This window comes from Pithys albifrons, chromosome 2, assembly GCF_047495875.1.
Source record: "Pithys albifrons albifrons isolate INPA30051 chromosome 2, PitAlb_v1, whole genome shotgun sequence".
Classification (NCBI taxonomy): Eukaryota; Metazoa; Chordata; class Aves; order Passeriformes; family Thamnophilidae; genus Pithys; species Pithys albifrons.
In genome coordinates, this window is record NC_092459.1 from 77247019 (window position 1) to 77268902 (window position 21884).

General features: G+C 41.2%; 1 protein-coding gene across 3 annotated transcripts in view; it reads left to right on the plus strand.

Annotated features, from left to right (window-relative positions):
• Window positions 1-3872: 3872 nt before the first annotated feature.
• Window positions 3873-21884, plus strand: part of MTR (5-methyltetrahydrofolate-homocysteine methyltransferase) — a 52167-nt gene continuing 34155 nt past the window's right edge. For 2 of the 3 annotated variants that reach the window (XM_071549605.1, XM_071549607.1), the window contains exons 1-10: window positions 3873-3918; window positions 9892-10103; window positions 12693-12782; window positions 13606-13675; window positions 14680-14772; window positions 14865-14971; window positions 15299-15358; window positions 17430-17524; window positions 21089-21189; window positions 21527-21588. In XM_071549605.1, the coding sequence (XP_071405706.1) occupies window positions 3897-3918; window positions 9892-10103; window positions 12693-12782; window positions 13606-13675; window positions 14680-14772; window positions 14865-14971; window positions 15299-15358; window positions 17430-17524; window positions 21089-21189; window positions 21527-21588 (912 nt within the window). In that variant the 5' untranslated portion in view covers window positions 3873-3896. Of the gene's footprint in view, window positions 3919-9891; window positions 10104-12692; window positions 12783-13605; window positions 13676-14679; window positions 14773-14864; window positions 14972-15298; window positions 15359-17429; window positions 17525-21088; window positions 21190-21526; window positions 21589-21884 lie in introns of those variants that run through there. The other variant, XM_071549606.1, reaches the window with a different exon arrangement.

A 21884-nucleotide genomic window follows, 5' to 3' on the forward strand; every position in this document is an offset into this window, starting at 1 on the left:
GATGTTAGCTTCACTGAACCACCACTTATAACCACCTTCAGAAATCTGGATTCTCACCATGATAGATATTTGCATGAGTGACACCATGTCTGCATCTAATGTTTAAATAGGACTAATTTCCAACAGTGCTAAGGTCAAGTTTTTTATACATGGGAATGATGGCACCTCTATGTTCTCCCTTGCTTTACTCCATTGCTCCCAACTGTAAGTTGCTCCTGGAATTGCTCTAAATATATTAAAGGGAACAGTATTTTGACAGCCTAATTGAGCAAAATAAGAACAATGCTCCATACAACAAAGCACTTTTCAAGCTTATGGGCATGCTCACTGCAAATCCTTGAATGTTTCCTTCAAATGCACCATGTCTTAGAGCTTCTCAAAGAAACAGCTCAAAAATTTTAGTAGCTGTAGGGGTGTGTCAGCCTCAGGATAGGGATATAATCCAGGAGTCCCAACACTGTGCAATACTGTCAGCATTGAAACTAAACCAAGAAAAGGGACCTTAGATCCTCTAACATTGCAAAACAGATTAAGGCTGAAGTTCTGTGTTGATACTTCTTTTCTGGATTGTCTAGTTTGATGAACATGACCTTTAACCACTCTTTCCTCTTCCCTTCCCCCTCTGGAATGTATCTTGCCTTGGCTGTGTTCATTCAGTTGTTCGTCCAGCTCCAATTCCTCAGTCAGATTAAATGCAGTCTAAGGCTGGCTAGTTGCTGCCCTCTCTTCCTGCTGCTGTTTCTATGTCAGCTCTAGAGACCATTCCAATGCAGATGAACTGGATCAGAGATCTGTTTCCACTGAAAACTGACTTTTACAGAAGAACTGTGGTCGAGGACTAGCACCTGCACGAGGAAAAGGATGGAAACAGGAGGATGGTGCAGGGTGGCCTTTGGGACTGACTTTTCACAGCACCACACAGTCAAATTGGCTCAATCTGGTTGTGAAACTGCAAAGGAAATGGGATATGTGAAATGATCCTTTTCAAAAGCACCTTCAAATTTTCAGCCTTTTTTTTCCCCCACTGACCTACTTTGCAGCAGTTACACAAACAACTGCATCAGCACACACAAGGACGTGCTGAGCTGTGGTACAAAGATCTGTTGCCACAAAGCAACTGTGGAGACAGTGAGCTTTTAAACCTGAATTGCTGCCAGAGGAAATTTTTATAGTGTTATGTGGCATGACGAAAAGGTTGGAGGGTGTCCAAAAGTCAAGCCTGGAGATCCATACCCTAAAATCTCACAATGAACAGTTCTCAAAGAACAGCCCATTTCCATAATATATGCAAATTATGTTTAAAAGGGATAAAATCATGAACTCACTAGAAATATCTAACTTTTACTTCTGTTTAGTGTATTCCACTTCTGCTGTTAGGCTTTTAAAGAGCATGTGTTTTCAGACCATCACATCTTACACTGGAATTTTGGGGTGCATTTTTGCAGTGGCAGCTCAGGATGACCACTGCAATGGTTTGCTGAGAGGCAAGGTCTGCTCTCCAACGTCTCCAGCATTCAAAAGCAGAGCATGGCTTCTACAACTGAAATCCAGTTGATTTGTGGGCTGCCTGTATTTCTTCTGAAGATGAATTAGACATATACATTATTTAAACATAAGGCTAAATTTTAAATATATACATATATAGGAATGACCATTGACCAACGTGACCAACTTATAAAAGTTCCTAAATAACATTGGACTCAAAGAGTTTGTAACCACTGCTTCTGTGTCTCAGAAAAAAATCAAGAGTAAATATTAAGCCTCTAGGAATCATTTACACTAATGGCTTTACTTTATTTTCCAGGGAAAACACAGAACTAATTATTAAGTAGGACCCATAACCTTAGCTGATAGAAGGCTTTACTGCTGCCGCACAGAGCTGGGCCCAGGTGCCTGAAGGAGGGAACTCATCTCAGCTGATTCCTGTTAACACAGAACCCGCAGTCCCTGCATCTTTACCTGCATCATTTCCTTTGCTTGCTTAAGTAATTGCAACACCCAAGCAGAACAGGAAAGCCTGATTAATAACCCATTTTACAGACCTCCTTCTTTTCATATTTTGATCACTGAAATGACAATGCTGTTCATGTTTACTACTGGCACTTGAATTACTGAGCTGAAATGCAAGCAGTGGTTATTCCCTTGGGCTAATCCGCCCTGTGGAAAGCACATGTTCCCTCACAGTGTAGTGATTGCAAGGCTGCTCTGCAGCTCTGCCATGCAGGTGATCCTTTCTTTTAGACTGTGAGTCCTGATATAGGATGTAGAAGGGAAACTCCCCAAAAGGGAAACTCTAGCACAGGTTTTTTTGTTTTGTTCAACTGTTGAGCACACTGTGCCTCAATTCGCTTGATTCCTGAAATATAAACTCCTTTTCTTAAATTTAGAAGATGGCAATAACCTATGAAACAATGGAAGTATAACAAAGAGGAAAGTTTTATTTTCAGCATGTGGTGGGTGCCTCAAAACCACAGGGGGTCTGGAAGCACAACTTAACTTTCGAACTTCGCGCTTTTTGTAGTTTATGAAGTCCTGCCCATTTTCTCAGATAATGCATATCCATCAGCTTGCTAGTCTTGATGTAAGAGGTGTCTTCTTCAAAGGGAGAAGGGTTGTCATATTCTTCTTCATTGGTTGTGAAGAATCCCCTCCACTAGATGAAGGGTCTCCTTTCTTCACAGACCACCATGTATCAAAGAGGCCTTTGTGCACAGGGGCCTCTGCATGTTTAAGTACTTGGTATTTTCCCTCCCATGTCGTAAAAGATCTTCGGTGCCAGGTCCTGACAGTACCTGCTACCTTACAATATTCAAGGTACGCCTATAAATTTCCTATAGAGCTATGTATGTATGTCTCGGCTCTGAGAACAATGATTTTGGAAGGGCTCTCCCCACGTGGGTGTGCCCTTCCAGCCTGCGCAGTGGATTTTTTAGGTGAGGCACAGCGTGTGCAGAACTGGCCCCACTGTTTAAGTCCTAAGGTCCATCTGCCACACATGAGTGAGCTTGGACAGTGACAGGGAAGTCCTCAGGACTAGAACCTACAGCACCCTGTATTCCCAGGAGGTCTCCCAACCAAGTACTAACTGGGGCTGACCCTGCTGAGTTTCCAAGATCTGACAGGACCAGGTGTCAGGATGGCATTAAACTGCCTTCCCTATAAAGCTACAGCAATATAAAAAGAAACCCTAAATAAAAGAAAGAGATCCTATTCTAATTCAATTAATCTTGCATGTTACTTTATTTCTTACACTAAATAACGAGATACTATCCGTGGTGTAAAGGAGAGCACTCTGGACTCTGAATCCCAAGGTCCTGAGTTCCAGTCTCAGTGGGACCGTCCCCTGGCAGTTCAATGCCTCCCTGCCATCCCATCCCGTCAGATCTCGGATGCTCAGCAGGGTAGCCCCGGTTAGTACCGGGTGCTGTGACAGTCCCGAGGACTTCACTGTCACTGTCCAAGCTCACTCGGCCGTGGCAGATGGACCTCAGGACTGAAACGGTGGGGCCAGTTCTGCGCACGCTGTGCCTCACCTAAAAAGTCCACTGCTCAGGCTGGAAGGGCACACCCACGTGGGGAGAGCCCTGCCCAAATCTGCGTTCGCGAAGTTTGGCCATACAGACATACAATCTTGCTTGTAATAGGACCGTGTTATTTTACTTCTCACAGTAACTCGCGCCCACACGCCACTGCCGACTCCCAGTTTCTGCAGGGCATATTGACACGCTTCCTCTCGGCACCGTATTTCCCTGCTGCCACCGCAGCAGATTGGTTTGCTCTTGTCGTTTCATGGAACGTTTTCCCCTCCGGCGCGCGCTTCCTGTCCTGCCCGCGCGCGGTCGGGGCGGGGCCGGAGCGTCACCGGCGGCCGCGTGCAGTGACGTCTCTGGGCAGCGATGGCGCCCGCGGGGCCGGCGGGTAAAACGGCCGCGGGAGCGGGGCCGGGGTGGGGCGCGCGGGCGCGGCGGGGTAGACCCACGTGGCCACGGGCCCGAGGCGGCGTCGGGGCAGGGGCGGCTCTGAGTCATCCTCCTTCCCTCCGCAGCTTCGGCAGCAGCCGCATGTCGGTGTTGGTGTGGCAGTGAGAGTGGGCGAGTGAGGAGCGAGGGAGGGACTGAGGGAGCGAGCGAGGGAGTGATTGAGGGCGCTTGTTGGCGCAGCCCCCCTCGGAGAAGCTGCGCCCCGCCTGGAAGGGGTCGGGAGGCACCGCCGGGACACCCGCACGGCGCTCTCCCCTCACACAGTTGTGCTGGGAAAGTGAAAACTGGAGCTCGGTAGGAGGAACTCCAGCTGCTCCGGGGCTCTGAGCCAAAAGTGCCGTTTCGCGGGTTAAACAAGCCGTTGCATTGGGAGAATGAGTAAAGTTATAGGTGCTGAGTAAAGTTATAGGTGCTGATTGGCGTCGTTGGTGTTTTAAGGTGGACAGCCCCGTCAGTGGCAGTGGTGCTGCTGCCTGCAGAGTTCCCAAGCACTTTCCTTGATAATACTTCAGAGGGGATGCCCGCTCAGCCTGCGTTTCAGCTCGGGTTTCCATCCCTCGGCGTGTCAGATAGGCCCTCGGTCCTGCTGGGCAGCGACTCCACACTCAGCTTGGTGGTCCTGAGGAGTTTCCAGGCTCCTCTAGCAGAGCTGGTGTTTGCCCTGCCGTGTCTGCCGTGGCGTTTGGAGCCAAGCTATGATTGTCCTGCTGAAGAGCTGAATGGGTTTGGCTGAAATAAGAAACATGGGAAGGTGTTGCAGCAGCAGCTGGAGAAGTGATGACGGCTGGAGAGAAGCTCAGCGTAGGTGAAAGCAACAATCGTGTGCTGGGGGTGTTTGTGGAGCCCCTCTAGGCAGGTATGGGGCCGCAGGTGATGGCGCATCCATCAGTGATGCAAAGGACCTGCATTCAGGAGTGGCTCATCGGGGAGCTGAGCACAGTGCTGTTCCCCAGCCTTCTAGGGGCAGGGCAGGCCACAAAGCGAGACTGTGCTGGCCTGGAGCAGGGTTTGTTTGCCTGTGATTCCTGCCTGTAGTGAGTATTTGTTGTGAACAGTTTAATGTCAGAAGATTGATAGTTGAGTTGTGGTTATAACACATGGAGCTTTCTGAGCACGGGATTAATGTATTTGGCTAGAGATAGTGGACACAGCAGAACTGTTGTGATAAGAATTCATTGACTCTTGTGGTAGTTCTTTGCCTTACAAGCTAACTTTGTAAATACATTGGCTACACAGGTATCTTGTCTGGCTGTTATTTAAGACCTGAATAGTTCTTAAGACAAATGCCAACATGGAAAAGTTAGCAAGGTGCACATAGGTGCTCAAAGTGAAGTGGGAAGATCCAATCCTTCACTCTGTGGATAGGCTGGGTAACAATAACTTAGCAGTAGTGTGCTGCTGCCCACTGCTGCAGAGGATCTGTGTGCCATCTGTTGCTACATTTCATGAAACTTACAGTTGCCAGAGGGCAACCAGTGAAAGATTTAATTAATTAAACAGCAAATAATGCTGAGGTTATCATGAGCTATGTGTGGCAGACTGATAGCAAGAGCATCCTTTCTAGCTACTAATATTGCAGTGTGTGTGCTGCGCAGTGATTTTTTTGAATGATGGGAAACTTCTGCTTGGAGCTGGTGTGGGGCAATACTGGTTTGTTGAATTAGGATGTGGAGTGGCTCTGTTGCCAGTTAAGAGAGGAGCTGGTCAGCCTAGGAAATAGCAGGTACCGTAAGTACCTTCCTGGCCTAGTGGTTCTTCAGTTTGTGTTCTTGCACATTAATGTGACAAAAATGGTTCAATACTGTCTCAGTTGGCCAGATCTTCTATAAAAGCTTTGGAAGCAACTTGTAATTTTTTATTCCCTTCCAAGCACTTCTATACCAAACTATTTTATACTAAGAATAAATTTGTAATGGAAATGCATAAATAGTAAAAAACAACTCTATTTAAGAATCATTTCAGGCACCCGAAGAATGTAGTTTTCAGCAATTTGCAACCTTTGAAGTCCTGTTTTCTATGTAAAATATGTGTTTAGCCCTTTAATTGTGCATATTTGGCCTTTATGTGGTTGGTTTGGGATAAGGAGGTGAAGGAACATTGTCTTGCCGTATTCCTTGACTGTTTAGTTACTGCACTGGGAAAAATGGAAGGTTACATACAGTTGTGTGAAATTTGTAATTGTTAGTGAATGAATGTAGGGATGAACATCTTTATCAGAAGGACACCTTGTGTGCTATACAAATTTACTTGAGAAGATCTACAAGGAGCAAGAGTTCTTGTAGCTCAGATCATTTCTCCGTTGCAATTGAGTAATTCCCTTGTTTGTGTGATCTCAAGCCAGAGTGCTTACCTTGGGGTATTAAAATTTTTTATTCTGTGTTCTGTATCCCATTGACTTTTCAGCCAGTGCTATTGGAATATTTTTGTTCATTTGGTATAGTCTGCTATTTGGTATGGTTCCAGCCCCAGAACACTCTGTGTTATACTTTAAATTTCAGTAGAGTATAAGATCAAGGTAATTGGTCCTGAGTCCTGTTACTTTTAATCAATTTTTGCCGGAGCAGGGATAGGAACAGGGTTTGTAAACAAAAGCAACAACAACAAAAAGGCTGACGTGATTTTTCCCGATATAGGAATTTCTCCAGACAGTTTGTCATTTATTGTGTAACAAACTCTTGCACCTTGTTTGCTGGAGAAGGGAATTATGTGGGTTGAATGCTGAATTAAGATGATGGTGTGCTTTTTAGCAGAGCTGGCTCACTGCCTCCTCCCTCGCTCTTCCCTTCCTATCATGGCTTTATGAATCAATTTTATTTGATTTCTGAGGTGTTTTTGGATCTGTCTGTAGACTTAGTTTCCAGGTTGAGAATTGTATAATCAGTGTGCCAGAGCATGACTTCAAGTAGTGCAGGCTCCTGATGGAAGAACAGTCTGGTGTTATTGGCAGCAAGGTCAGGTAAATTGGGTTTTGGTAGTCTTGGAGCTATGCCATCCATTTGTAAAACATAGGCTCTGCATACCTTTGGTACTGATGGCCACGTTTGTGATTCCTGCCCTATTTCCTGCATTTCTTTGAGGTGCTGCTGAAGAAGCACAGGTTTCAGAAACTTGAGAATAATGCTCTTGCAGCGATGGGGCAGAGATCTGTGTTCTGTGAGCAGCAAACCATACACCAAAGCAGCATCTGTTCAGTGAGGCAAGCTGTAGAGAAAGCAGAACAGACGAGGTGAGGTGCAGGAATACAGCTAAAGGGTAAACCTTTGCTTCCCAGTGCGTATGAGAATATACTTAGAAAGCACGTAGGTAAAAGGAATGTATGTATGTATGGCCAGGTTTCGCGAACGCAGATTTGGGCAGGGCTCTCCCCACATGGGTGTGCCCTTTCAGCCTGCACAGTCGATTTTTTAGGTCAGGCACAGCGTGCGCAGAACTGGCCCCACTGTTTAAATCCTAAGGTCCATCTGCCACGGCTGAGTGAGCTTGGACAGTGACAGTGAAGTCCTCGGGACTGTCACAGCACTCGGTACTAACCGGGGCTGACCCTGCTGAGCATCCGAGATCTGACGGGATGGGATGGCAGGGAGGCATTGAACTGCCAGGGGATGGTCCCTGCTGAGACTTGAACTCAGGACCTTGGGATTCAGAGTCCAGAGTGCTCTCCTTTACACCATGGGACCACCCTGATAAAAGGCACAGAAGCCTATAAAAAGCAGGACTGGTTCTGGGAGGGCTCCGATATCCCATCTCAGCTGTCTGGGCTGACGCTCTCAGGGCCAAGCAGTTGACTTTGAAGGCTTATTAAAGCAACAGCAAGCTCTGTTGTGTGTGTGTGTGTGTGTCTCATTGGGCTGTAGCTCTTGCAAAGCACGTGAGTTATGCTGCATGGCAGCCTGCACTGCAGACCTACTTTCAGATACAATTTTTCGTGTCTTGCTTCTAAAAGCCTTTAGCTCAAGGACCAATTTTATTTTCATGAATAATTTGATGCTTTAACGTGAGTAGGTTTAAGCTCTTGTGTACGAACCTGCTGAGCCTGCCTGTGTGGTGTTAAAACTTTCAACCTGAAATGAGGGTGGCTTGCTTTTTGGTATTTTAATCTCCCTTCAAATGCTTCATACTTGTTAAGAGAGCAAATTTTGTTTGGCTTCTCTTCATGCTGAGACTGTATCTGATTTGGAGCTGTTTTCCCGAGTGCTGGTATAAATGTAACCTTTTAGTGCTTTCCTCTTGGCCTCAGCTTCTTTCCATCACATTGTTTTTTAACAGTACTGGTATCAAAACAGAAGCTGCTCTGCAAGAATGCAGAAAGAAAAAAGTCAAATTAGTTAGGCAGTGATTTTTAAGTACTACTCTGTGTAGTAGTAAGTCATAATGAGACATGAGGATATTTTTGTGCCTCTGAAATCATTCATTTTTTACAAGGGTTTTGATCATAGGTCATAACTAGATTGTAAAACAGATATTTACTTAGGGTAAACCCAAGCTGAATGAAGGCAGCAGATAAAGAATAGCACATCATTCATCTACATGTTTGTGAAAGGTGAGTGAGGTCCACCCTTGTAGTTTGGGCTTTCAGTAAAGAGACTGTTTGATTATTTTGTGATATGTACAACCTTATCAATGCCTTATCTGAAGGGAGAGTGACAAGAGGATGGAGCCAGGCTCTTCTCCGTGGTGCTGAACAGTAAGACAAGAGGCAATGGGCAGAAACTGATGCACAGGAAAGTCCACCTTGAGGAAGCACTTTTCTACTGTGTGGGTGACTGCACTGGAACAGATTGCCCAGAGAGGTTGTGGAATATCCCTCACTGGAGATATTCAAGAACTGTCTGGATGCAATCCTGTGCCATGTGCTCTTGGATGACCCTGATTAAACAAGGAGGTTGGATGAGATGACTCACTGTGGTCCCTTCCAACCTTACCCATTTTGTGATTCTGTCTGTGTGTCTTCATTCTGAAATGATTCTGTGTATGTTCTAAAGAGGAAAAGTAGAATTATTTTTGTTGCGATCTTGGGTTTGTTTTTTGTTTTGCTTTGTTTTTGTTTGTTTGTTGGATTTTTTTGTCCGGAGGTTTTTATGAGTCAAATTATAGTTCTGGCTTTTTGCTTAATGTTTGTCATGACCTTTGTTTGGGATCTTGAAGCGTTGTAGTACTGCATCGTCGTTCCTAATGATAGCACTAAAATTTCTAAAGTTTTCTGTTTCAGTCATGGTTAGATTTACCCTGTCAATTATAATTAGCATGTGATTTGCCTGTTTTATTTTCTTCTGGCATTATTGTGCAGGAGAAAAATATCTTGCTGTGTTTGTGCAAAAGAAAGTAAAGCCTGGCTATTATCTCTTGGTGTATCTTGGCATTTGCCAAGTTGTTATTTATTGCTGTAATCCTAAGTGAGTTGGGCACTCAGCTGAAGAATTGTTTTTGCTTGCTCAGTTTATTTCACTTTTTCTATCATTACGATATAGAAAATTGAAGTAGATGTGGTTCTATTTCTTAATCAAGTTTACTGGTTTCTGCTTTGCACTTGCATACCACTTACAGTCTGGGGTCTGGTTCCAAGGGGCAGCTCTGCATTGCTGCTCACATGTTGCTCTGGGTGAAGTTTATACAGAGAGTTTGATGTACACCCTTGTGAACTTTTGATAATAATTTTTTCTGTGGTTGACTGTGTGCAGGTGACTACTTAGGTAAAGGACCTATTGAGTGTAATCCTATTTAGATAGATGCAACTGTTACCTGACATCAGGTGGTTGGAACTGCAGGTGAAGGAAATCAACTACTGTCTGATTTCAGTAGGGGATTAGTTATTTTATTCTGTTTCTTGGGTGGGAAAGAACTCAGGTTGCACAAGTGTATAGATAGGGAATTTCAGAACTACTTAAATATTTGGTTTATTTTCTTACAATAGATTCGCAGAAAAGTGTGGAAAATGAAATTGAATCCATTCTGCAGGAGCGAATAATGGTTTTGGACGGAGGCATGGGGACCATGATCCAGCAACATGCTCTGTCAGAAGAGGATTTCCGAGGGCATGAATTTAAAGATCATTCCAGGCCTTTAAAAGGCAATAATGACCTTCTCAGTATAACTCAACCTGATATAATCTGTGACATACACAAGGTAGGTGGTTCTGATGTCTGTCTCTTGACAAGAGAAGGAGCGAGAATTTGGCCTCTGCATCCCTTTTTCCATACTACAGGCTACTGGCACTCCTGCATCTTTTGGGGATAGGAAAGAGAGTGCTAGGTAACCATGCGAAAAAGAGTGAGCAGATTTGACTGTTCTGGTTGTGTGAGCACAGCATTCATGTCTTGGTTGCTGATTTCACCCAGGCAGTGCTGTTTTTAAATCCCTTTTTGACTTATGTCCCTGATGTATTTCTATTAATTGTAGATTCTGTTTTATTTCAGTTGTATTTCCTTTTCTTCTCCTCAGCCAGCACTTGAAATGCATCTAAGTAGGATATATCTGAATTCTAGATGCATTTCTGTAATTGGGTATTAAAGAGCTGTTAAATGTGGCAGCCTGAAGCAGACCTCTCCATAGTTAATGAGTATATGGGCTTCCTAATGAGTTTATGTGCTTCTATATTCTTGGTTTTCCCTGGAATACTAATGTGTGGCCCAGAGTATAAAACAGCCTAAACTGCTGTTGATTAGGAATTTCCAAACAGATTTCATTATTCTCTTGTCTTCAATTAGACTTTAAAAAACAACTTCCTAAGTGTTCTATTTATTGAGTTGCAGGTATTTGTAGATCTTACTGTAATAATTTGAATACTTGAAGAGCATTGCAGCTATTTGTTATTCTGTTGAAGCCTCTCATCTATTCTGAGTTTTTCCAATTATTTATTAAGAAGATCTGTATTTCATTGATGAGAATTGTATTTGGTTTATGTTTATTAAACTTGGTAGGTAATCTGTATTTTTTTATTTATGTTCTAAGTGTAATTCTTTGGATTTTGGGAATGGTGAGCTGGATGGAATCAGTCTTTGACCTACAAAAAATTTCAAGAAGAAGTATTTGTAGGTTGAGTTCAGTCCCTACACTGTCAGCAGAGCAGTAGTAGTCATGAAGCTTGTAATTTATATTAGTTTATGGTTTTAATAGGATAAGCTGCTTTAACAGCTGAATTTTGCAGGTTTAGTGGCACAGTAGTAATGTGACTTGAGAATGTATGTATTGAGTCAAACCAAGTAGCCTGCTGTTACCTCTCCAGTGGCCAGCTGCAGGTGCTTTAGGAAGAGTGTAAAAAAAAGAAGTGTCTTTTGTGGTCCCCATGCCTGCAGGAACTGTTGGGTCAGGTGCTTTCTGAGCAATTTTACAGACACCAGTGCTTATATATTCTGAGAACTGGATAGAAGGAACTTGAAATAATATATGAAAATATTCCTACAAAGTAGCTGTGATCCCCCTATATATGTGGTGGGTGGGTTGTTTGGGGTTTTTTATTAATGGCCCAGTGAGTCAGATCTCAAAATTATCAGTAAAAAAAAAGTAAATGTTAGCTGTACCTTCCCTGGCAAAGTCAGATTCAGAGGTAAGAGAAGTGATGTATTTTAAAGGCAAAAATTTATCTTCCTGCTTCAAGCATATTGCCATCTATGGTTGTAGACAGTAAAGTTAAAGAGCTTTTGCTAAAATGACAGATCTGAACTAAACAAAATGTAGTAAAAAGCAGTACACATTTAACATGTTTGGATGTTTTTCAGAAACTTAATTACTTGGTTATTAGTGGACATGTAAGAGCTTGTATGTTTTTATATAGTTATTTGTAGGTGTTTTCATACATTTTCAGGAGGAGCTGTAAGAAAGCATATTTGTTTGCAGAAAAATATGTTTTAATGCAAATTTAATTATTTTCTGCTCTTGTTTGGATTAAGACTTTATTTGCACTGTTGAACTCACTAAGTTCATTGCCTCATATAGGAAAATCTAAATAGTTTGTTTGATGGTTGCATCAGTGTTTTTGCCTTACTAGAACTTCAGATGTTTTCGTTTTCATGAATATGCTCGGATCATGTAAGCCTGCAAAGGGATAAAAAAGAGGAGTTAAGAAGGGAGGAGGGCTACTGACAGAGGTTATAAAAATGCAGGAAAGAATCTGCAAAAATATTCCAGTTTGCATTGATTTCAGTTTACTTCAGTGGGAATTAGATGACTGAAATGGAGCGGAAGGCTTAAATGTTTTGTGAATCTTGGCCATTAGTTAAACTTTAAATAAGGTGTGCAGAAAACCTAAGGTTTCTAAGCTTGCATTCTGTCCCAGTATACTCTTGTGCTGTACAGCTCCCTTCAGAACATTTTAATTTTCTAATCTTTTCTGTTGTTGTTTAACTGGTGCCTTTTCTGAGACTGCCCACAGCAGTCCTTGATTGCTGGTGGGAATTAGACTGTGTCCAAGTATGTCCCTGAGCAAAAATTTTGAATGTGCTCCAGGTGCTGGACTTAGTGGCAGAGGTGACTCTGTAAATGTTACTTGTTAATAGAAAGTGTGGCTGACACTGAAATTCTGAAAATTGGTTACATGGAGCATTTCTATTTATTTGGCCTTGTGCTTTGACTAAAGCGTTTAGAGTTTGATGTGCCTTGAATTACGAGATGATCTGTGACTTTTTGTCACTTGGATGAGACAAAGTAATTGGGTTACTTTCATTCTGTATCTTGTTTCTGGAGGTCTTGGAGTTTTTTTCCTCTTATGTCTTGCAGGAATACTTGCTGTCAGGCGCTGACATCATTGAAACTAACACTTTCAGCAGCACCCGAGTTGCACAGGCTGACTATGGCCTTGAGCATTTGGTAAGAATGCGGAACTATGAACACATTAAAATAGTAAAAAAGGGTTTTTTTCTTAGCAGCAGCCAAGATTAGCATAGTCCCAGAGATCTCTGTTGGTGTTTTGGCTGCCTGCTGCCTCTTGAGCCATGTGGTGGGGTTGTAGCTCATTTCTGCTGCTGTGAACAATTGGACTTGCTGTGTGTCACAGACATAGTGTGCTTCTTGTTGACAAAGGCACATCCCATAAGAATTAGTCCTGGATTTCGTTTGATCATTCACAGAATATCTCACTTCTGTGAACAGGGATGTTTTGCTTTAGTCCTTCCAACTTACCAAATACCACAATGAAACTGCTTTTTTCCTGAAAGCACAACTTGTGTGTTGTTTGTCTTGGTGTGTGTAGAAGTCCTTTCTAGCTTGCATTTGTCATACCTATTCTTTGTTGCCTTGAGAATTTGAGGAAATATGTGAAAGAAAATACTTGGAAATATGCTACTTGAATAAAAAGTGACTATAAAAGTAGCTTAATTTTATCATCAAAGACCTGTTGTTCAACTTCTATTGATTTCAGGAGGATTTAATTAGTACCTTACAGACTGAAATTTTATGATTAACAGCTGTAGACTGGGGTGTGCGTGGGATGAGACCTGCTATGTAACTGTTTCTCAGATGTATCAAGCTGTTCCTTTTGAAATGCTGTAATAGTGCTTATACATGTTTGTGTGACCTGGGGAGCCTTCAGAGTGTACAGAGAGCTACTGAATGGAAGTGTTGTGTTTGTTTGAGGATGACTTACCCTGCACTCAACTGAAAGTTGCTTAGTAATTTTCTGTAATTGTTCCAGGCATATCGGTTAAACAGAGTCTCTGCACAGGTGGCCAGAAAAGCAGCAGACAGTGTAACTGCTCAGACAGGTAAGCAGTATTTATTTTAATTTTGGGCTCATTTGTCATTTTGACTCTTTTGCTACAATCTTTGAAGTGTTGCTAACTGGAGGATAGCTTGACTGTTTACATTATGGGGATGTAACATGAGACTGCATGTCTGCAAGTTAGGCACAGTAGCAGCAATTTCATATCTCTGTTCATATCACACTGATTTCATTGTGTTTGAAGGGTCTTCATGTGTTGTGCAGCATAGCTATCCTGTGCCTGCCTGTTTTAGACTGTGGGTGACACACATCTTCAGATGTGTTTCAGAGAAAATAAATTCAGCAGGGACTGTTAAAAATTTCGTAGGTCTGTACGGCACAAGCCTTTGTACTACAAAAGTAGGCTAGCTGATTGCAGATAAAGGTAGATTACCAGTTAATCCTAATGTATGTCTAGTGGTTTAACTTTATTCAGCAGCTACTGTAATGGTCTTAATATGTGACTGTCATCTGTAATTGTTCAGTGTCTTACTTTCCAGGCATTATGTGAGATGGGTTATAGCTCTTTTACACTGCTGTAGACAGTGCTGTCTTTCAAAGACTAGTGATTTCTGCTTGTATTCTACAATCAAACTGTATTTCAAGCTAACAGTGCTGCTGCTGTCCAGATGACACTTTACTGATGGGATTTGTAGTATGTAATAAGAATGTAAAATTGGAAGTATGCTTCAAAAAAGTAGTGTTTTTTATGACATATGCCAAAATATTCAAATAAGGTCATCTCGAGAAAAATTCCAGGACAGTTCTTTGCTGTACATTTAAAATAATTGAATGTCGTTTCCTATGTCAGAGACAAATGATTCTGAGAAGAAAAATTCATTGAGCCAATTGCCCTTTTCATAGTTGTTCTTCTGCCTGAATGATGTGCTTGTCTTGGTGTCCCTGGAGGTATTTTATATTGGCTGTCTTTGTAAAGCCAGAGGTAAATTGTTTAGTTTCCTTATTTTTCCTTTTTTCTTTTTTCCCCCCTCCTATGTCTTGGTTTAGGAATTAGGAGATATGTTGCTGGAGCCATGGGTCCAACAAACAGGACACTCTCTGTGTCACCATCTGTGGAGAGACCAGATTACAGGAACATAAGTAAGTATTTACAACCATCGAATTACTTAGTTTAGGCAGTGGTCCTGTAAGAGATACCTCCAGATGAAATTAACATCCTTCCTGTTTTACAGCTTTTGATGAACTGGTTGAAGCCTATAAGGAACAAGCCAAAGGACTTTTGGATGGAGGAGTTGATATCTTGTTAGTGGAAACCATATTTGATACTGCCAATGCAAAGGTGAGACTTCTGGGAAAAAAAAGTCTCAGTAATATAAGTATTTGGTGCACTACCTGAAGAAATTCAACATTGTATTTTTAAGAGCTATCAGCTACTGCTTACTAAATACATGAAAAGACTCTTCTTTGTCAATAGCAAATGAGTAGAATGTGGAGGACATGGTTTTTAACAGCCTTTTCCAGAATGTTTCCTTTGCCTTTTAATATGTGCCATTTGTATCTTAAAAAAAAGGTAGCTAACCCACAGAAACAAAAAAAACAAACCCCGAACAACAAACTGAAGAACTCCCAAAACATAATTAATATTTTGCAACATATTCTTTTGTAGGCAGCTCTTTTTGCACTCCAGATGTTGTTTGAGGAAGAATATGCTCCCCGACCCATATTTGTAAGTATATTTTAGCATTTTACGTATACTTAAGCTTGATTTGTGAACAAGTTGAGATGGCAGTTGATTAAAGTGGTTTGAAATGAAGGAAATTAGTGTATGGGAAATTCATTTGTTTCACATGATTGTCAAAGTAAAACCTCATTATATGAAGAGCTTTGTGAAATCAGCTGATCAAGCTGAAGACTAAGGAGTGACTTCATTGAAGTGTGTATTCATTCTTTGTATTTCCACAGGAAAGTTCTGATGATGACTTTTTTTCCTGGTTTGCTGTCTTATGGTCAATAAGAACCAGTGCTTCAGGGATGAAATTATGCAAATTCTGCCATATTTTCAAGTAGAATGAGTGGCCATTTGAAGTTAGAAAAGTCTAACTCTGTATTCTTTCTCTGCTGTGTCCTTTTCTGACAGTTGCTAGTCATGAATGTGTTCTTCCAGTTTTCTGCAGTTTGCATCCCAAGCTTTCTGATCTGCAGTTTCTGTCTGTTCATAGTGTTTCGTTGAATGTGTTTACTGCTTCCTTGAACCTCTGTTCAAATATATGTGGGACACAGGTATCTACAAAGTAATCTGTCAGTAACTTCATCAGCTTATGAATCTGTTGGTTTGAAAGTTTGTTTACTTTTGAGCAGTCCACCTGGTAACTTGCTGTTTGTCTCTTACAAGTATCAATGAGCAGCTGTTCTGTGTTTCCTTTGTTCCATGTCATGGCATTTATAGTCCTTGATGAGAACCTTCTTTAGTAATCTTTTCTCAGCCTGAAGAGTTCTTGTCTGTTTATCTGCTCCATTCCATTCATTCATCATTGTTGCCTGTTTGTTTTTCACTTCATCAAGTCAGAGCGGAATTACAATAGAATACAGCATTAAAAGTGCAGACATCAGGGATTTGTGGGATAACCTAGTGATGTTCTCTGCCTTTTCCATTTCTTTCTTTGTGGTTTCGGATGTTTTACTTTACTGCTAGTAAGCTTGGAAATTACATTCATAAAAGTCTTTTGTTACTTAGTTTATCTTCTTGTACAGTAAAGACTAATTTGGAGATGTCATTATGTAGAACTATTCGTGTGTTCACAACTTTGTACTTGGTCAGCAATGTATTTCCAATATGTTGTAATTCAAGTCAATTAGCATGGAGAGTTTTCTGATTACATAGAGCTGATTTTGTCTTCATTGTCCTGAACAGAGTGGGCCGTGAGCTTGGTTGCCTCATTCTTTGCTCCCTTTTCAGTTCAGTGATGTTAAGAAGTACAACCCTTGGCACAGCTCTCTGGGATTCAGCTGATCACTTCCCAAGACTGAGTACTTTGAAGGGAAATAGCGTTGATATTAAAGCATACTTTGGAGTAAATAGTGGATTTACATTTGCATGGAGTCTTCTAAACGCATTCCATCTTCTGGAAAAAATAGATTTTTAGACCTGGGAAGGCTTTCTGGGCTCATCCAGATGCCTCCCAAGTGTTAGTTGAGGTCAAGACATTATGTGCACATTTCTTTCTCTGTAGTACTAAAGAGGTGTGATACAGGTTAAGACTTCTATTTCTGCTATCAAGTTGCAACATTCGATGTTCCCTTGTAGCGAAAGAAATAACTTGTTTTTATGGTCAGCCCCACCTCTCATACTTTCTGACCAACCACCACCAAACAACTTAATAGCAGCCCTGAAATAAAATAAAGGGAGGGTGAGGAGAAGGTGTCTACTGATGACCTCCTAAACAAGAAACCCCTGTGGATGGGTTCAGAGACCATCATCAGAATGGTACCATGGTGCTCATGCTACTTGGCTGCTAAGTGGTTCATAGCAGTTTTCTTTCTGTCTCTCTTTTTTTCTTTTCTCACACCTGAAGAAGGGGGAGAGGGAGCAAGAAGACTAGTCAAAGGTTTTTCTTTCCCCTAGCTGAATATTAATGTTTATAGGGAGAAAAAGGCTTTATTTTGCTATTTGGATTGTGTCTTATCAATTTGAGTGTAGCACAGGTCCCTCTGCTTTGACTTAGAGCAATTCAGCCATTTAAGTTCTTCATTTTGTTGTGCATTTAATTCTCTTTTATCTGTGTTCAATTGATATTTAGGTTTCTGGAACCATTGTGGATAAGAGTGGGCGTACCCTCTCAGGCCAGACAGGAGAGGCATTTGTCATTAGTGTTTCCCACAGTAAGCCACTTTGGTAAGGAAATGTATCATTCCTTCTTTTAGTAAGTATCTGTAGATTGTGATTCTTTTCTATTTTAACCCCTTGCTTGCAGCTAAATGAAAGCTATAAAAGCTCTGATCATATTTGCTTATATGCATTGCTAACATGTTCTGTTGTCATTCCCTCAGCAGAAATTATGTTTCCAAAGACAGCTGAATTTTTAATTCTTTGCTTTAAATAATCTAGGGGTTTGTGTTTACACTGAAATCACAATTAAATTGAAGTTGGAAACTGTAATTTGCTATTTCCTCCTGTCTTGGGTTGTGCAGGGAGGAAATCCCTGGTATGGGCAGGGCTTACATCTCTTTTTTAGAGGGAAGCAGTGCCAGCTGGGAAAGAGAGATGATATTGCAGTGTTCTTTTTTACTGAACTCTTACAAAAATGTGCTCTGAACGTTTTTCTCAAGGATACGCATGGTTATTTTGAGAGCTCCTGATGCCTTCATTTACTTGCATTCTTTTCTGTTCAGGCAGAAAAGTTGAAATAAGTATGAGATTAAGACCTGTGCAAATGGATGATGTGGCAGATTTGGTCATTGTACAAGATTTTGCATGTTCATTTGAATACCGTTCCCTGTTTCTCTGTTCTTCTGTGTTTCTATACCCTGTTGTATCTCCTTCTTGCCTCCTCTTCCCTCTTTACCATTTTTACTTTTAGGCTGGTTCTTCTCATTAAAACTTAGACCAGAAATATGGGCTTTTTTCCTAGAATATTCTATCTGAAAGCACTTAGGTTGCTGTTAGTACACACCATGCACGTTGTGATGAGCCATTGTTTTTACAACAAAATTCCAGCTAAACCGTGCAATCTGTCATCTCGGTGATACAAAAGCAGAAGACTGCATTCACAGCTTTCCTGACTGCCCTTGAGGCTCCATTTTCCCAGACTAGACGGTGTTCCAGAAGTAACATATGGACCATCTTGGAACAGGGTGGTAGTTGACTCCTCTCTGCATCACAGCCTAGTGATCCATATCTGGCATGAGTCTGTCAGATAATCTTGCTCTAACTCTTGCTTCTCAAGAGAAGGACACTGGAGAAGAAATCAAGGATTTATTAAAGCATACTTCATAAAAACTATCTGATGGGACTGAATGCTTAGAGCCTGTTTCTCATTTATGCAAAGGCTACTATACAACACTGTGGCAGAGGAGTTTTAGTGGGAACAGATTGCATTTAATGTTCTTTCTGTGGCCAAATTGGTAAGAGTGGCTTTGGGGCTGTGAAAAAGCTGATTAATTGTGGTATCCTAGGACCCATGTTATGTGTGTTCGCATGTTTCCATTTAGGTTTTGTATGCCCTCTTTAGATTGATGTGTCATCCTTAAGTCAGTTTGTTTTGGAGTCCATCCTTAACAGTGTGAGCTTTGTGTCTGGTTGATGGAGGTGGTAGCTGAGAAACTTATAAATGTGCTTACTAGGTGCAGAAAGATATGTGGCAAGCTGCTTGCCATGAAAGATGCTCAGATGTGTTGTTTCAGGTCCTGTGATTGTTTCTACTGTGGTAGCATTAAGAAGACATATGCTGAGTTTCAGGCCTTAATGTGAATTTGTTCTGGCCCCAAGGGCACTCTGCAGCCTTAGGAATTGATGTGTGACTGCTGTGAAGAAATGAGCAAGGGAGGGAGATAATGTTTAAGATGGCTACTACAATAAGGTAGCAGTGATAGCACATCAGCAATCTGGCTCAAGGCTGCTGGCTTTTAAACTATAGTTAAAAGTTTGCTTTTCTCAAATGTCTTCTTTCATGATGTTTCAAGTGCCAAGGGGAGATGATACTGGCCAGAGGAGCTACTTTTTGTTTCTGAATGAATTTGCATGTCTACTACAGTTTGGAGACGGGTAATGCTTGGATTGTGTCATGCTCATGGATATGTTTGTCAGCAACCCCTGTAATGGGTAATTATTCAGGCAGTTTGCAGTGTGGGGGAATATGAGCTGGAAGCTTGGAAACTGAATGACTAAACAGTAGGAAATACAGTGGATTTGTCTGCATTTGATCAGAACAGTCCTGCTACTCATTCTTACCTTGCTTTGCTTTGAAAAGTTTGAGGGCTGAGCTCCCATTTTGAAATAAATTCCAGAGCCTCATAGCTGCAATGAATTGTGTATTCTTTGTGCATGCTATTTGTATCCAGGGGATATGTATGATGGATTCAAATATATGTAAACACTGAATTGAGAAATGAGAACAAAAGCAGTGTTTTCAAATTTTGCTGGCCAGTATGAGATGTATTACAGAAAGCACTTTGAAGGTAGAGCTGGCTGCTAAAAAAACGAGGGGTTTGTGTATTTTTTGATCTTGGTCTGTAAGACTGTGATATTCAAGGCCTTGGGTTTGGATGTTGCTGTGAGCCCCTCAGATCTCAAGGATTTGTCATTCTGTTCAACAGGTAAATCTGACTGCAAGCTTTTATTGCTACTACTTGTGCAGTTACCAAGGACCTGCCTACTCCTTGGAAACAAGAGAAACTCATTTTGTGCTCCCAGTCCAGTTCAGGGCTTTATTGCTTTTGACCTCTGTAAAACTAAGTGGGTACACAGGCACTTAATTAACTTGGCTACCTCCAAGGCAGTCTCTGAGGCTCAGCTGGTTGGGAGGTGTGGCTGTTATCCATTCCTGTTTCAGTGGGTTAGCTTGCATCCTCTCTGAGACTGTTATTCCAAGAAAGGAGAAAGCTTCTTTACATCATCTTCTTCCAGCAGCACTATGAGCACCTTTGGAGTTTTGCAGTGCCTGTAAGGTGATTTTTACAATGGTGCAGACAGATCAGGAAACATGTAAAAGATGTCTTTCATACTTTCTGAAAGGGAGATTTCTCAATTTAATACCAATGGAGGCATTTTGAGTGGAAGTTTCATTTACGTATCTGTCATTGAATGAAAGAAAACTTAGTTTTATCTCTTACACTGATTAACTTGTTTAAGAAGCTTATTCATTCAAAAATATTTCTGCTGTAGTTCTGTTGTGGTTACTAAGATGTAGCAGATTCAGCTGCCCAAGCTTAGTGTTGCCATGAGCCTCCTTGGGGTGAGCACTTTGTCTCTTCTTCCAAGGCTGACATAATTTATGTATAATTTTGAAAGAAAATGATAAGTTAGCACCTTGAAGCAGATTTCACTTTTTCAACCTTTTTTCATACTTTTTCCTGTAGCACAAGACTGACTCCATTCCAATCTATCGTTCTCATTCCACTTGTTCTCTCTCTCACCTAGAAAATACAGCGCCATCGTATTGCTGCAGTTGCTGTCAAAATGCTGCCAGTTTCCTTCTGGATTTTGAAATGAAATCTTGATTTACTGTTCCCAGTTCAATTCAGTCCAGCCCCTTTCCCTTTCATGCTTTTCTTCCACCTGAAGCTTCTCCTTTTGCACAGTCTTGCTGTATTGATGATGATGACGATTAAAGAAATCAGATCAGGTTAGTTTTGTTTTAGATGAATGCAGGAGATAGCAGTTGCCAGCACTAACATTTATCTGTTTTGTGTGTAAAAGGTGTTTTTACTTCAACATAATTTTTGAAAATTTATTTTCCAGTATTGGCTTAAATTGTGCTTTAGGGGCAGTTGAAATGCGTCCCTTCATTGAAACAATTGGAAAATGTACATCAGCCTACATCATCTGTTACCCCAACGCAGGTGTGTTGGTGCACATGTTCCTATGCTTAGAGGCACATGAAATGTAACTTAGCTGTTCCATCTCATTTGCAAAAATAGAGTTGAAATAGCTTGAAAAGATGATTGGTTTTGCTTTTAAAAAGAGAATAGTTTAAACTGCTGAAAGTAACTGTTGTTAGTTCTGTGACAATGAACCTAGAATGCTCTCTTGCATAATTGATAATCTGTTGAGTAATGATTTGCAAGGCATTTTATTCCCCATATAATTGTTGCTACTTTAAATGTCTCTTTTATGGAATTTAATTCTGTTCTTGGGGGCTTTAAACAAATTGTAATACTAAAAAAATCATGTTTCAAGGTCTCCCCAATACTTTTGGTGGTTATGATGAAACTCCAGAAGTGACTGCCAAGCATATAAAGGTATGAAATACTTATGTGAGATTGTCATATCTGATGTACTAATAGACAAGAATTTTTACTTGTGTTCTATGCACGTTGTTACAGTATTGTGATCTGTTTTTAATTCTTCAGATATCTTTTTTTGTCATTTGGATTATTTATAGACAGTTTGCTGAATAATAGTGATTTGAAATATCACATTAGGAAGAACTGCTTAGGAAATTCTGAAAACCTTACGTATTTTCATGTCCTACACACTAAGCTTTCCTGCAGCTTGATCTGTGGATGTTACTCATTGCACTCCTGTGTTCTTGCTT